At 39.2% G+C, this 17054-nt stretch overlaps 1 protein-coding gene across 1 annotated transcript; it reads right to left on the bottom strand.

The window, feature by feature from the left end:
* Positions 1-834: 834 nt before the first annotated feature.
* On the bottom strand, positions 835-5117 carry LOC145066396 (putative chlorophyll(ide) b reductase NYC1, chloroplastic). The gene is made up of 10 exons (XM_079013627.1): positions 4689-5117; positions 4304-4382; positions 4079-4214; positions 3735-3809; positions 3424-3619; positions 3047-3115; positions 2809-2948; positions 2335-2457; positions 1635-1827; positions 835-1362 (listed from the first exon to the last, which is right to left on the bottom strand). The coding sequence occupies exons 1-10, from the start codon at positions 4992-4994 to the stop codon at positions 1174-1176; spliced, it is 1506 nt and encodes a 501-aa protein (XP_078869753.1). The 5' UTR covers positions 4995-5117; the 3' UTR covers positions 835-1173.
* Positions 5118-17054: the final 11937 nt, after the last annotated feature.

Here is a 17054-nt window from a genome sequence, read left to right on the forward strand (position 1 = left end):
CTTCCATTCCATATTTACTGTCCACTTTTAATTTTTAAAGTTTTTATTCTTCAAATTTAACCTTAAATACTTTTGTTTTTGATATATAATATGAACGGATTGTGTTTTAAATGTTTTTTCATTGTTATATGTTTCATAAAGTAACTTACAACACAAATAAAAATATTTAAGGTCAAAATTAAAGAATAAAAACTTCAAAGTCAAAAGTAAACAATAAATATAAGATAGAGTCAGCTGTAATATCATTTATTAATGACTTCCTTTGTTACAGTTCAGCTTATCGAATGTTTGATTTCTTCTCCATTTTCGTTAACTTTTTTGCCCTTCTAAAGTTTAGCAACCGGGAGTCATAAAATGTTTTAAATATGACTTAAAAAAGTAATATACCTCTAACGTTTTTTTTCCACAATAACTTGCCTATATGATGGAAATATACACCAATCTTCTTGTACCGATAATCCCCAACAAAATGATGTTGCTAAAAACATAGACATCTTATTAAAACAACTTGTCCCTTATTGTTGTCAACATTCCTAGTAGAAAGTAGAAACACTTTCAAAACCCGCTACTTATGTCATTAATTGCATCCCTACAACTCCTAATTCACGTTTTTTCTCATTTTGAAAAATTATATAGACATATAGGTGATTAGTCTTCTCTACATGTCTTCGGTTGTACCTCTTTTGTTCTCAAATATCATGTTGAGCGTAACAAGTTGTCGGTTTCTAGACTCTAGAGAAGGCAACAACGATGATTGCTAGATGCATCAACCGCAAATGGGTATAAAAATGGTTTCCTCAAAAGTGAAAAAAGTAGCAAAAATAAAACAAAAAATTACAAATAACGTCACATAAGTCCATACCCATTAAGTTTTACTATGATGTGTACAATATTACTAACCCAAACATTTACAATCTATGTCCAACAAGATGTCAATGGCATTAACTATTAAACCATTGCCTTTTCTAATTTCCTTTACAAGATTCACATAGATATCCCCATGAACACACATTCTTCATGCAACTCCAAAAGATCCACATACCATATCCTCCCTTCAACCCTTAGAACAAATGGGTGGATGTGATTTGGAGAAAAAAGCACCAAAATAATCAAGCAAGATCATATCCTATAATGTTGTATTTCATTAAAATTCAAGAACATATGATGAATGTTTTAAGTCCCTGGTGATGCATTGCCTGTTGTACTTGAGAGAATAATGAATGCACAAACAACCGAAAGTGAAAACACAGAAACCCAAGTGTTTTCTGTGTACATTTCAATGGCATCTGTGAAAGAAAACCGAGTCCTGCTTTCTGCCCAGTTTCTTATTCTATCAGCTTCTGCAGCATACAATGCTCTCCCCTACACAATCCAAAAAAAAAAAAAATTCAATACCTTTTTTGCATACCCATTTGGGTAAATAACAAAAAGATTGTATAAAGTTTGAAACTTTATTAGTAAATAAAGCTACCCACAAGAAATTGGAACTAAAATGATTCTAGGGTTGTATACTTGTGAGCACTAGGTTGTTATGTCAACCAGATACACACTGTGTACCTGATTTACATCTCACATGATGGGGTGGGACTGTGTGGGCCCCAGTTCAGGTAGTTTGAGAATTTTTTTTTGTTTACCTCATCGTCAAACCATCTTTTTCGTCTTAACCATGCGGTGACCAAAGCAAGCAAGATTCTTGGTGGGGTCAAGTAATTAATGGATTTACCACTTCCCTTTATGACCCGCATACGTGGGACCAAAGTTCTAGCAACAGTTTCCGGAAGCTCACATATTATGTTGAACATTTGCTTGTTTTGAATACTCGATCCACTGCACTCCAAAAAGACAGTCATTAAGTGTTGTTTGGATAAAGTAATGTATGCATAATATATTTGAAAAGAAATACTTATATATAGCTTAATGGATTAAGACTATGTTCGGCACGCCACAACTAGCTTATTTTTCGAGCTTTTTAAAATTATCATGTTTGGCAAGCCAAAAAGCAGCTGATAAGCTAGCTGCTTAAAAAGCTACTTTGAGTAACTTTTTAGAAGCTTTTTTAAAACCTCTTGAATATACCTTTAATTAATTATAAAAAACATATTTTTCTAAATGATCTTTTATGTTATTTTATATCTTTTAGCTAGCTTACCAGCTAGTTTTTACCAAACGTCATTTTTTGTTAGCTAGCTTTTCAGCTACCAACTAACTTTTCAGCTATCAGTTAGTTTTTCAGCTACCAGCTAGCTTTTCAGTTACCAGCTAGCTTTTCAGCTAGTCTGCAAAACATAGCCTAAGTCATGTGTCCATTAAGTAGAAAGGAAATGGTTTGCATACCTCAAGAGCAAATCGGTGAGAACCATGCCTGGAGAAGCTGTATGAACTCCAACTTTAGATTTCTTGCATTCTTTGAATAATGATGATTGAAGTTGTCTAAGACCACATTTTGTTGACCCGTAGCTATTGCAAACAAAAAAAAGATCAAAGAATGCAAGTTTCATCAAGAAAATCCATAACAAAAAGAGCACCATCATCTGTTAAAATTGAACAAGAAACCAAATTCTAAATCTTGAAAAAAAAGACTAGAAATCAAGAAAACCATTAGACTACATTTGTTATACACGACAAGACTATGCATTTGTTCCATGCTTCTGGATGTAACAAATTTGTCTCATTGACATGTCATATCATGTCATTTTAGTCATGTCATGTCATGTGTCATTTCATGTCATGTCATATCATGTAATTTTAGTCATGTCATGTCATATCATGTCATGTCAGATAAGCTTGATAGTTGGATAAAGGGCTTACACAGCGGTCAAAGGGGTGCTTGACCCACCAGATCCAGCACCATCCATGTTAAAAATATGACCACCTCGATGTTGGTTGCCCATGATACGCATTGCTTCACGAGTGCATAGAATAGATCCAACTAAATTCGTAGAGACAATCTATTTACACCCAAAAGAAAGAAAAAAAATATCACTTCTAAAATTAAAAAAGTTACAAAAAAGGGGTTTGAAATATACAAATATAAGAAACAACGAACCTGTTGTATATCTTCATCACTAAACTGCAACAATGGTCTAAATCCTTTGTTTGTCCCAGCATTATTTATCTACTTATTGATTAAATGGCAAAAAAAAAAAAAACAAAACCCTTATAAAAAGTTAAACTTACGTCAAAAAGAGTTGAGTACAAAATTAGTCCCTGTGCTTTCTGATTTTTAACTTGTTTACACCAAAACTTAAAATAATTTTTTTCAAGTTTAGTCCTTATTTCAAGATTTCAAGAACCATAATTGATATGAAACATTGAAATAAGGACCAAAATTAAAACGAATGTTTCAATTTTGGACTACACACAGTAAAAACCAGAAAGTACAGGGACCAATTTTGTAATTTTCTCTTAACATCAACTACTCACCCAAATATCAATGGAACCAAGTTGATCAACAGCAAAGTTTGCCAATTTCTTAACATCATTAGGGTCACAAACATCACATGAAGTGCCTATCACTTTTGCATATTCTAGATTTTTTGTAGATGAATTCATTTTGGTGTTCAAACCTTCTTGTAAATTCTCCTCAAGCTCTCTAATTGTCATGTCGACAGATTCTTTGCTAAAAGAAGAACAAAAAAAAAAAAAAAAAAAAAACATAAAGACAAATATCGATTAATAAACTTTTTACGTAAAACAATCTCGAAATTCTTAGGTTACAAAATTTAAAAACTTACCTTCTTGAAGCAATAACCACATGATCCCCCGAAAGTAGAAACTCACGCGCAAGTGCTTTTCCTAGTCCCCTAGTACTATATCAAGTAATTACAAAACCTACTTTTACTGATTTTTTTTTTATTGTAAGACATTATACTTTAAAAAATATATATATATTTTACAACATTGTACTTTCAATTCTTTCTTTATTCGGAAATTGCACTTTTAAAGATCTATTTAATTATACCAGTGAAAATTGTTTTGTATTTGGATGATACTGTTATATATTTAATTGATAGATTTTTCAAAATACAATGTTGTAATATGAAGAAGAGAAATGAAAGTAGGATGCTATTTTTTGTACCTTCCGGTTATGACAACATTCCTGGGACCCGCGCGACTAAATTCATCCAAGACCATATTGGAACCAATCATGGTTCCAATTATAATGCCTCCAACCCAACTATACCATATTAAATCATTCATTTCACCTTCTCCACCTTCATATCAAAATTCCAATTTAATATTAATATTTTGTGAAATTAAAGTTTTAGAATCTTGTTTTGAAAAACATTTCTCGTGAACTAACCCGACAAATTGAATCCAATTGACAAAATTACCCCCGTGCTCATCATGGTCACGATGTATCTCCCTAGATGAAGCGCAATCTACATGTTTTCAAGAAAGTAAAAAAAGTTTCAAATAATCTAACAAGTTACTTTGCATAAAATTTTAAAATCAACAATAATACCATTATAAATTCAAAACTAGTTGTAGACCCATGGGTTTAAACAAATATTATATTTGGTATTATTAAAAAATATATTTTAAATATAAACTAATACATAAGTTAATCATCATATACATATAATATATTGATTCCAATGACAATTAATCATATAAATAATAAATAACAAATAAATTAACTATATATATACTTATGAATTGTTGGGGAATAAAATTGAAGAACTAACCTTTGACAAATTCTCCTCCAGCTTCTCGATCGAATCATCCTTTGGTAAAATCAAAGATTTAACAGCTTCCATTAACTTATTACCATCGAGCTTAAAATCCCCCAAATTTCTGGAACTACCTTTATCTTTTTCGTCATCATCTCTCTTAAACGACCTACAGGGTTGCACATACAGCCCACGTCTAGAAACTGGTATTGGATCCCAAAAGATTGATCTCCGGCAGAATCCCAGTTGCAGAGGCGCCGATTGAGTGCTTCTGTGGTGGCAATCCGTCGGAATTGTCGGAAATTTGGCCACCGTCGCCATTACAGGAATTCGGGTTTGCCGAGATTCTAGAGGTTTCCTAAAAAAGTGCAATGGATCCGATTCTTGTGAGATGGAGGTGGGGTTTCCGGTTTAGTGCATTTGATTTTATGAAATTTGAAAAAAAAAAAATAATCAAAAATATATAAAGATACGAGAGTGCGAAGGCCACACGTTACAGGATGATCATCTTCTGGTCCCTTTAGTTTGGTTCAGAATGTTGGCTTCTTCTTGATTGAAGTTCCCAAACTGCCCTTCTGAATGGCGCCAAGGTTTTGACACCATTTGTTAACTCGGGGGCAAACTTGTCTAAAATCATTTTCTTTATCTTTGGAAAGCAAGATCATAATCATCAAATACATAAGAACAATAATCAAAACGTATTGTATTCCATAATACAATCATCAAACTAGTACTTGTTTTAATTTAAAGGAATGTCACAATTTGCATATGGTATTTTCATGTGTATATTGGTTACTATTGTCAAAGTTTGATCATCTTATTTCCAGTGGTAGTCATATTAATAAGGCAATTTAAAGATAAGTATGTATTAGAACCTAAAAGTCAGATGGCATACATTCCTAATTTGCATAAAATGAAATGGGTTTGTGGTCCTATGGAGTGCAATGAGGTTTAGGCAACGGTTGGTTTAAGGAGAAGTCGTCATCGATTATCGGTCGGTCTCTTCTACGTTATCTCTTTCAACTTTTAATAATTGTTACTTAGGAATAAACAAAAATAAATCATACATAGAAATATATAATATTTAACGTGGTTCTATCAATGTGATATGCTTCTTCACAACATGAGAAAACATTTCATACATGAGTTTGAAAGCAATGGAACACTACTATTGAAAACCTTGACTATCAGTCATTATATATATATATATATATATATATATATATATATATATATATATATATATATATATATATATATATATATATAGAGAGAGAGAGAGAGAGAGAAAAGAAAGAGTTAGGTTCAAATGTTTTTAACAACTATTGTGTGCTTCTTAGGACCAATCAAAATTTAGGAAATATTAAATAATTAATAAATTGTTTTGGGGGTATAATAGTAATCTTTACTTATTTAATTTTAGTAATTATTGAAAACATTTAATACCCCTTTTAAATAAGGGAAATCAATTTAAAACCCTACAAATCACCCCTCTGCTCATTCTATCGACATACCTCCACCTCTTTTCATCTCCTTAAACTCCCTCACCCTCATGTTCCTCCTGATCACCAGAAAAGAGCCCAACATCAACCGTAGTTGTTGCCATCTCCAACCCAACGTCTCTTCTTCCTTCTATTTTTGATGACAAAGTGACCCAATCAGCATCATGGCCAGTTGAAGCAACCCCCGATCCTAAGTAGGCCCTGTCGGCACAGTTCACCGAAGAAGGAGCAGCCACCCTCACCAGTTCTCATCCTTGCCTTCAATTTATCTAACTCTCAAACAGCTCCCAATCACTTTTTCCTTGCTTCTCCATCGACCTCAGGTAGTTCTTTTCCTTATCTGATCAAAATTCACTTGAAAAACCACCAAAACAGTCGACACCACCATGGAGACCGGTGACACAGACTGTTCTTGCGAGATGGTCCTGGTGTTAGCTGTTGATCTTAAGCAGATTTAGACAGTTCCTTAATCAGTTATTTTCATTTTTTTAGTGTTTAGAACAGCTCCAAAGACTCCCAGTGCAAGACCCATTCTTTTTACTATAATTTCTAAAATTCAAAAGACATCTGATTATTGTCTGCCAACTGTTTGTTAAAATGCTTGAATCAAATATTTCATCCATTCATTTGCACATGATGTCCATTGATTAGTATTATAACCATTTGGAAATTAGAATATGATGTTTTGTTAATCTGGTTTGGTGTTGGCTTGATGAGGTCTTTATATTTCTCTATTTTGACTTTGTTTGTCATCAGTTATTCCATAAACATGATGTATACTGATAAGTATTTATACAAATTTGAAAATTAGCCAATGTAGTTTTTTTAATCTAGTCCTGTGTTAGTCTAATAAGGTGTTTATTTTCTTTACTTTGACTTTGTTTATGATTAGTTATTCCATAAACATGATGATTTAATTTGCTTATTGTAACACCCAATTTATTAAATAAATGAATAAATAGATTGATGAGTATATAGTAGCCCTAAAATCAATAATTATATGGTAAGGTGTTGGTCTCGAGGGTTAATTGTTACAATTTTAGAAGTTGGGGGTTAAAAGTACAAGCTCTGGATTTAATTAGAAAGGATTTCGGAAGTCAGGGTGCGTTTGGTAATTATTGGACTTACATTGAAAAGATTTGAAGGCCTAGGGGGCTAATTGGTAACTTCGGGACTTATTATGAAGGGAATCATGGAAGCAAGGGTTAAAAGATAATTTTCGGATTAGTTTTGCAAATAATTCACAAGTGGAGGGTTGTATGGTAACTTGTGGACTTCAATTGAGAACAAATCTTGGGAGGAGGGCTGAACTTGTAAAACATTCTCATATGTTTGAACGTGGAGCGAGATTAAACCTGGTAACCTTTTCCCCTCGTTTTCTTAAGGAAACCATAAACCTACTATTCCATTGCAGCCACCACTCGAGTTCACTAGCCGCCATGTGTGGTTCCAGCCGCCACCACCTCACGTGAACCTTCTCAGCCGTCGCTTCCCTTCTCGTTATTCCGATCGGATGAAGTTGGCCGCCGAGGAGCACCATCATCACGACTTGCTGCTGACAACGACGCGAGCCACCAAGAGTTCCACCGAAGGCCGGGAAGAACCCACTGTGTCGTCGTGGTGCGAATCGTGCGCCACCGGGATGACTCGGTAAGTCCGCCGCAATCTGCCTCCTCTCTCTTCCTCGTTCTTTTGAGGAGTCTACGTCGGGTATGTTTGTAATGTCCCAAAAATACGAGCCAAAAATTTCATTTATAAAGCATATGCTTAGCAACCATTAGAAATATAACGTTCACCGATCATATCATTTCATAAAAATTATCGCATGTCTTGAAAAACATTTTATAAAAACATAATATAATCAGAGCACAAATTCCCAGGAGGATCTTATAGTGCGGAATACAAGGCATGAGTGTGATGGGCCGCTACCGCGCCAGCTCCTTTCCCTTCGAAGAAGAGGTACCTGAAACCAAAACTGAAAACTGTAAGCACGAAGCTTAGTGAGTTCCCCCATAATACCACATACCATACAATCATATAATGAACAGCTAGGAGATACGGGCCTCGCCCAAACTCAAGGAGATACGGGCCTCGCCCACACTCCGCTAATTGGGAGATACGGGCCTTGCCCACACTCCGCTATCTAGGAGATATGGGCCTCGCCCACACTCCGCTATCTAAACCATAATATACAAGTATCACACAGACAACGAGTATAAACAATTCTACCACGCTAGCATATAGCATCATCAGACTCAACTAAGAGATACGGGCTCTGCCCACACTCCGACACTATCATATCGTCTATACGGGCCGACCTTGGTGCCTTAGACCCGTTCCTACTGGAAGGAAACTCACCTCGAAAAGTAGCTATTGGTCTGTGTAGGAACTAACTGTCTTCTGCTGCTGCTGCCCCGAAAATCTTCCGGCTATAATTCCCACAAAACACTTAGTCAAATACTGCTAACCGACCTCAAGGTAAAATGACCATTTACCCCTAACCAAACCAAGAGTCAAAGTCAACTTCCAGTTGACCCGACTCGCCGAGTTGGCCTGCCAACTCGCCGAGTCCCTACCCCTTTGTCTGACCATAATCCTGTCTCTACTCGTCGAGTTAGGCATTAAATCGACGAGTTTTCCTTCTAAACCAAAGTCCAATAGTCCTTCATCCTACTCGCCAAGTTGTATGAACAACTCGTCGAGTCATCTTCACCCGAAGAACACTCTATGTTGAGACTCGCCGAGCTGTATGAACAACTCGCCGAGTCTGTTCTTGAGGCAAGAAGATTGCCTTGGACTCGCCGAGTCATGGCATTGACTCGCCGAGTTCCTTCATGGGTGAGTCTGGCTTCCGACTCACTGAGTCACACCCCATGACTCACTACTCCACTCCGCAAACACGAAAAGGGTGAAAACTCGGGGACTCGCGACTCGACTCGCCGAGTCCGAAGAATGACTCGCCGAGTCTTTCACATGCAAACACTATATACTCGATTTTGCTCGAATCCAGCTCATGCCATACATAGATCTGGGTTTCTAGGGCCTGGTTAACACGTAAAGTTTCCAACTTTACGTGTAAATAAACGCCAATGAAGGTTTTAGGGCTCAAAATGCACTAAAAGAGTAGATCTAGGGCTTTCATGCAATATGGCTCCATAAAGGCAGTAGATCTGAGCTCCTAGAGCTCAATCATGCCTAGATCTAAGGGTTAATCAACTTATTACAAACCCTAATTCGTAAACAATCTTGGAAATGGCTTAAGAAGGACTTTAATGGAGCTACAAAGGAATATAAGCATGAAAACAGAGGGAAACTGAGTTATACCTCAAGGAAATCATTGAGATAACACAAGGATGTATGGCCTCCTTCTTTTCTTGAACTACTCTTCTTTTCTCTCAAAATCTTCAAGAAACACACCAAAACACTTCAATCTCACAAGGAATAAGGGTTTGGACGATGTTGGGAGCTCTGAGGGTGAAGGGGGCGAGGTTGGGGCGCATAAGGTTGGTTTAAATAGGGTGCAAACCCTTGAAATTTAGGGTTTCATCAGTCAGCGGGGACTCGCCGAGTCCAGAATGTGGACTAGCTGAGTTGCCAACTTAAACGTGCTCCCAAACCTGTCTCTACTTGGCGAGTCGGGCCTACAACTCGCCGAGTCCAAGGCTAAAAATGCAAGATACTTAGATAAATTTTACATACCAGGAACTAGGTGCTACAATGTTGGAGCCGTCACCGGTGGCTGTTGGCTGCTGATCTCGCTGTTTCCGGCGGCGTCAGCCACTTAGGTGGTGGCCGGATATTTATTAGTTCGAGTATATATGTTGCTAATCGTGTTTTGGGGTTGGATGAGCAATATTTTGGACGGAAAGCAACCGCCACCATCGTGAGGTGATGGCTGCCATCTCTTTTACCGCCACCAGCCACCGTGGGAGGGTGGCTGTGTGCGTGATTTAGTGTGTGTGCAGACCTAGTTTGTGATTTAATATTGTATTGGTATTCTTGGACAGTAAAATATGAAGAAAACCCATTTTACCACCTGCTGCCGCCATTTTGCCACCGTTAGCCACCGTCTCTGGTGGCTGTGGGCTTTCGGGTGCGTTTAGATTGATGATTGAAGTGCTTTTGGTGTTGCGTTGGCCCGAGATCATAACCACTACCATCGTGAGGTGGTGGTTGCCGCCTTGTACCACCGCCGGCCACCACTAGAGTGGTTGCGTGTGTGTGTGTTAGAGTAGTTAGTGTGTGTGTTTATTTGTGGATTAAAAGCTTGTAATTGTAATTAGTAGAAGATGTAATGAAAAGAACCACAACCACCACCGTAAGGTGGTGGCCGCCGCCGTGAGCCGCCGTTGACCACCACTACCCGAGGTGGTAGTGGGTGATGCCCTACTAGCAAAACCCTAATGGGCTTAAAGATTTATTTTGGGCCTATTGGGCCATGTTTGGGTGGAAACCCTAATTAGGGTTTAGAAAACCCTAATTGTGAGTATTTGGGCCTTGGACTTATTGGGACCCACCTTTGGGCCATTCAGATTGGATTGTGTATTAAGCCCAAATTATTCCATATCTTTTATCTAGTAGAGTAAAGGACTTAATGGATTAAGTCCTTAATGGGTTAAGTAAGAAACACTTAACCCTAATCGACATTTTATACAAAACCCTAATTTCACTAGGGCCTTAAGTTGGGCCTTTTCATTGGGCTTTGGCAATTGGTTTATTAATGGGCCATCCAAGAATAATTAAATGGACTAGAGTAATTAGTTGGGCTTTAGAGTAAGGACCATATGAAGGATTGGGCCAAATTTGGAAAATTAGGCCATAGGAAGGCCATAGTTTGGGACTTGATGATTATGAGATGTTGGACTATGAGAATGTCAAGTGTTGGACCAAGAATGAATGATTGGGCCTTTGATTAAGACCATGTAGAAACTTGGGCCCAATTGGGAAAATTGGGCCATAGTTGGGCCTTGGTCCATCATTAGACTTTTGGGCTTTTGATTTGGGCCTTGGGCTTGAGTCAATCTAAGATAGGGGTAAAGTAGTCTTTTACCCCTAGCATGGATTTATGGGTATATGTGTTGGGACCTAATTATTAATTGAGTGTTATTTTGATATTGACAGATCTAGAATCTGTCATCCAACAGCTATGGTTCTATCAGGGGGACTTCAGCAGTGTGAGGGGAGTTTCCTTTTAGGTAGGGGTGCAAACGAGATAAGATACTCATGAGCTACTCGGGATCGGATCGATAAAAGCTCGACTCGAAACCGATTTTAAACGAGCCCAAGCCGAGCTCGAGCTTAATATTAAGCTCGTTTATTAAACGAGGTGGAGCTCGAGCCTATGTCACTAAGCTAGATTAGGCTCGCGAGCCTAAACGAGCCTTTATATAAAATAATTTATTATTATTATTTTATATTAAAATAAAAACATATTTCGGGATTAGGGATTTAGGGTATTAGTAAATGAGCTTCTTAACGAGCTCGAGCCGAGCTTAAGCTTATTTAGGCACGTCAGACAAAAATCGAGTCGAGCCCGAGCCTAAATCGAGCTTGTATAATTATTTACGAGCTCGAGTCGAGCTTAGTACAAGAAGCTCGAATCGAGCCGAGCTCGAGCTCGATCCTCGCATAACTTAAACGAGCCCGAGCCGAGCCAGACTAGGCTCGGGGGCTCGGCTCGACTCGTTTGCACCCCTACTTTCAGGAGGAATGGGTCTACGGCCACAATGTCGGACCGTTTACTTAGCAATAGTCCCAGACTTTGGTCCGATGCAGTAGTTCAATGTGCTTAATGTCTTTGTGATTCAAGCATGTCTTTGTGTTATGTGTTCCGGACTTCGGTTCAATGCAGTATGCAATATATGTTTTTATGCTAGTAGATACGATTATGATATGCTATGTTCAGTCAGTTTCAGGACTTTGGTCCGATGCAGAGGGTGAGGCCCTGGTTACTTCCGGACTTCGGTCCGATGCAGTTTCCGGACTTCGGTCCGATGCAGAGGGCGAGGCCCTAGTTAGTTCCGGACTTCGGTCCGATGTAGTTTCCGGACTTCGGTCTGATGCAGAGGGCGAGGCCCTGGTTAGTTCCGGACTTCGGTCCGATTTAGTTTCCAGACTTCGGTCTGATGCAGTGGGCAAGGCCCAATATGTGTTTATATGTTATTGTATGGTATGTGGTAGTTTGGGGGAGCTCACTAAGCTTTGTGCTTATAGTTTTTAGCTTTAGTTTCAGGTACTCAGTTTTCAAAAGAGGAGCTCGGGAAGATTGCAGTGCACACACCATTTGTTCAGCCTGGGATGTTCATACTCTGATATACTTGACAGTTGTTATAATATTTTGAGATACATTGCTTATGATTTTTATATGAGGTTTATCGACTATGATTTTTATTATTAGATTAAACGAAATTTTCAGACTGTGTTTTTGGGGACGTTACAAGTTGGTATCAGAATCTTGGTTTGAGGGATTTGGGCACACTTTCGGGTGTGTCTGAACTCAGACTAAGGAAGTGGTATAAGTTTTCAAAAGAAAAGAGTTTTAGAAAAAGTGAAAAGAATTTTGAAAAAAGAAAAGGGCGTGGTGCATGCAATCATCCGAGCTCAAGTAAGTACTCCCAAATTACCCATACAAGTTTATGCTATGATTATTAGTTTCAGTAGAACAACATGCTAGATTAGGACTAAGGATCTAGGAAGGATGCCTTATGTGCCTGCTATATGTGTTTCAGCTTTATGAAAATTGCATGCTAGTATCGAGTAGATAGTAATAGGATAGCCCGCTTAGGTTATGCCTGATAGTATGAGCTTAGAACTGCATGCTAGTACAGATTAGCCAGTATGATAACCACAGTAGTATATGCTAGATTATGTGTATCAATGCCCGAATGCTGCTTGCTTTGTGCTTTTAGGAGTTCTAGTTATCTTTACTATCTAGTAAGTGAATATGTTACGTTACATATTGCGAGGATTAAATAATTTCAAAAGGTTAGGTCTAGCTCTATTGCGCAGCTCTTGTCTAAGTCCAACCGTTGTAGGGTAGGATCTCTCATTCGAAGAATTATCTAGTCTTAGTAATATGTAATAGTATTCATGAGCTAGTTAGGGGAAGATAGCAGGGACTTCTTATGCAGCTGATGGCAGAGAGTGGGTTGGTGATTACCCTAGGGCAAGCCTAGGATGATATTAGCATGAGATCGGCAGTAGTAGTATAAGGGACTTGGTGGAGTCGAGGCAGTTCTTGAGGAAAGTACAGGTAGATGTGGAAGGTAGTAGGGGCCCATACTATTGAAAGCAGAGGATCTGTACTTGAATCGAGAAAGGCTGAGATGAGACCAGGAAACTTGTAGTGTGTGAGATCCCTCAAGTTTGGATGAGTATTGTGATGTTAGTGATGGTATGTTGCCGAGTATAGTGACGCTATGTGGTAGACCAGATGGTAGTTCTGGTGTCGACGAGGGATCAGGCTCGAACTCTAGAGCCGAGCAGATTGATGATCAGATGAGGGAGTTCATTCCATCTGAGAATTATGCGCAGTATCATCGACCAGACTCCTATGATCCTCAGTGTGATCAAGGAGGACATTATAAAGATTTGTGATGAGAGGCCGAGTGCATTATGCATTGAGATAGCGGTCATGATAGAGACCTGTACGTTGATGTTTCGGGAATTCAGAGTTTGTGAGGCTTCAGATTGTCATGGGGGTTAGGGACCCCATTGTTAGCAGCAGATGGTTGGCAGATGTCGCCAACACTTTTCGTACCAGACGTTGTCTCAAAAGGAGACAAGATCTGACTTACTTCCTGTCTCTTGAGGGATAGAGCCCGAGATTGATAGGAAAAGGTTGGTAGTGAGTTGAGTAATGATGCGGTTGATGCTATGTCCTTGGATGACTTTTAGACTAGATTCTGGGCAGAGTGTGCCCAGGCGATTGAGGCGCAACAGTTGGCGCAAGAGTTGTTAGATCTCCACCAGATGACTGAGACTGTGGCAGAGATCACTACCAGGTCTCGAGAAAGAGCCTATATGGTACTGCAATATGCAGCAGATGAGGAAAAAAAGAAGGTAAGTTATCAGAAAATATTGTAGAATGATAGCAGGGAGATCATGAGTATATCGGGGTGCAAGAACCTGAATGATATGACTTCTTGATCTTGAGAACGAGATATGGAATTGTAGCACACTGTTAAGATGGAACCAAATTAGTTTCTTATAGTGAGGGGTCTCGGGAGGGGACCATAGATTTCAGATCAACTTCTGAGAGGCCAGCAGGGCCAGATTCGGTGCAACACTTGCCAGAAATTGCACAAGGGAGCCTTCTGTTCCAAGGGTTGAGTAAGTGTAACTCTAAGCTATCCTCGGTTTGTGTCTGAATTATATTTTCAAGAGATGTCATATGCTAATTGCATGCCAAGAAGCATTAGCGAATAGTGATAGAGCAATTCCCCAGATTACGGGATTGGGAAAGTACAACATCATCTTGGTTTATTCCAAGACTGAGGAGCAGCACGAGAAGCACCTGAGGGAGGTGCTAGAGACTTTGAGGAGGAAGAGAATTTTCGCAAGGTTCTTCAATTGTGAGTTCTGGTTGCCCGGGGGTGCAATTTCTTGGGCACCTTGTCAATCAGGAGGATATTCTAGTCGATCCGGCCAATATAGAGGCTATGATGCAGTAGGAGATTCTGAGGTCTCCAATTGAGATTCGGAGCTTCCTGGGTCTAGCGGGTTATTACCGGAGATTTATTCGGGTTCTTGAAAACGGTGTGATCTTTTGGACTGACTAGTATTGAAACACTAGCAATGGTAAACGTGATTTTCAGCAAATTGGGCATAGAATGGTAAGAAGGATCGAGAATCCTTCTAGTATTGCATGTCGTAAGGCGCTAGTTAAATCAAAGTGGGGGAGAATCATCCAAGGATTCAGAAGTAGGAGCAGTTTTGAAACTGGGATAAGTTTTGCATCCTTGTTTGGAAGGAAAACAACCCAAGCGGCTGTATGGTTTGAGGATAGTGTGAGATGGACGTTCGGAAAAACTTGCCAATAAGGAGATCGTGTTCCCATAATGTTTTCTAGCAAGCCTTAGGGAATCAGGTTAGGGATTCCAGTCAGGACATGAGTTCAGCTGAGTGTGGGTCAAGCGCGTGTTCGATCCAGTATGGAAAGTGTTGTAAGTCTGCGGGTGTAACTGTAGCATTCACTAGCAGCCGGATAGTATTAGAGTGTTGTAAGTCTGCGGGAGTAGCCATAACATTCACTAGCAGCTAGGTAGCGTTAGAGTGTTGTAAGTCTGCGGGTGTAGCCGTAGCATTCACTAGCAGCCAAATAGCATTAGAGTGTTGTAAGTCTACGGGAGTAGCCGTAGCATTCACTAGCAGCCAGGTAGTGATAAAGTGTTGTAAGTCTGCGGGTGTAGCCGTAGCATTCACTGGGTTGGTAGATAGCGTGAGTGCATTGTTAGGACGCAAAAAGAACAGTAGTACCCACCAGTTCGGGTGTAGCAGTGAGGATATGGAAATCCACGGATTGGATTTCAGAATTACCCAGATGGATTAGATCTGGTTAAGCCAGTGGTAAGACTGTGGAAGCGCCACTACAACTATGAGAGCAAGGAAGCAGTGGACTAGTTAAGGTCATTTATGACATAAGGTTACCAATGGTCATGTAGCAATCACTTTTATCCTTGGGATTGGTGACATCGGGATTCGACGCATGGAACCAATCAGTTAGATCAGAAGGTCGTTAGAGCCACAGTGACAAGATAATTAGTAACAAATAGTTCCGGAGAAGGATTTTGTTTAGAAGTCGTGTGAGGCGACTAAATAGAGAGTCCTTTGGCTCCGCAGTTGGGCTAGGACCCGATATTTCAGATGATTGGCGAAAAATTGAGGTCAGGTAGGTCTCGGTAGATGTTGGAAAGCAGCCATGTGGTAGCATACAATTTCGGGCAGTTCAGTGTTTTAGGCAGTCAGTGTTTCAGGTAGTTCAGTGTTTTTAGGTAGATCAGTGTTTCAAATAGTTTTGGGTCTCCAGTAGTAATGGTATCTGAGGACCTCATGGATGGTAAGCGTAACAGATTGATGAGTAATGCTAAGTCACCCACCGCGGGGTTCATATATAAGGATTTAGTATGAATGGTCTGTCAGGGATTCAGACCATCTCGAGACTACAGATTTCAGAATGAGTAGATGTGATCTTGTTGAGATGAATTCATTTATCTGTGGATTTTAGAACTCTACGAGGGTTGGTCACGGTTACCCTAAGAAGGCTAGGGTGTGCCCAAGATTGTAGCCATGCTTCTTGAGCAGTTTGGCGTGTAAGGAATGGTAAGAAATGATTTCGAGGACGAAATCTAATTTAAGTGGGGGAGAGTTGTAATACCCAATTTATTAAATAAATGAATAAATAGATTAAGGAGTATATAGTAGCCCTAAAATCAATAATTATATGGCAAGGTGTTGGTCTCGAGGGTTAATTGTTACAATTTTAGAAGTTGGGGGTTAAAAGTACAAGCTCTGGATTTAATTTGAAAAGGATTTCGGAAGTCAGGGTGCGTTTGGTAATTATTTGACTTAAATTGAAAAGATTTGAAGGCCTAGGGGGCTAATTGGTAACCTCGGGACTTATTATGAAGGGAATCATGGAAGCAAGGGTTAAAAGATAATTTTCGGATTAGTTTTGCAAATAATTCACAAGTGGAGGGTTGTATGGTAACTTGTAGACTTCAATTGAGAACAAATCTTGGGAGGAGAGCTGAACTTGTAAAAAGTTCTCATATGTTTGAACGTGGAGCGGAATTAAACCCGGTAACCTTTTCCCCCTCGTTTTCTTAAGGAAACCCTAAACCTACTATTCCATTGCGGCCGCTACTCGAGTTCACTAGCT

Source organism: Lactuca serriola, chromosome 8, assembly GCF_051521515.1.
Source record: "Lactuca serriola cultivar US96UC23 chromosome 8, Lser_US96UC23_V15, whole genome shotgun sequence".
NCBI classification, from domain to species: domain Eukaryota; kingdom Viridiplantae; phylum Streptophyta; class Magnoliopsida; order Asterales; family Asteraceae; genus Lactuca; species Lactuca serriola.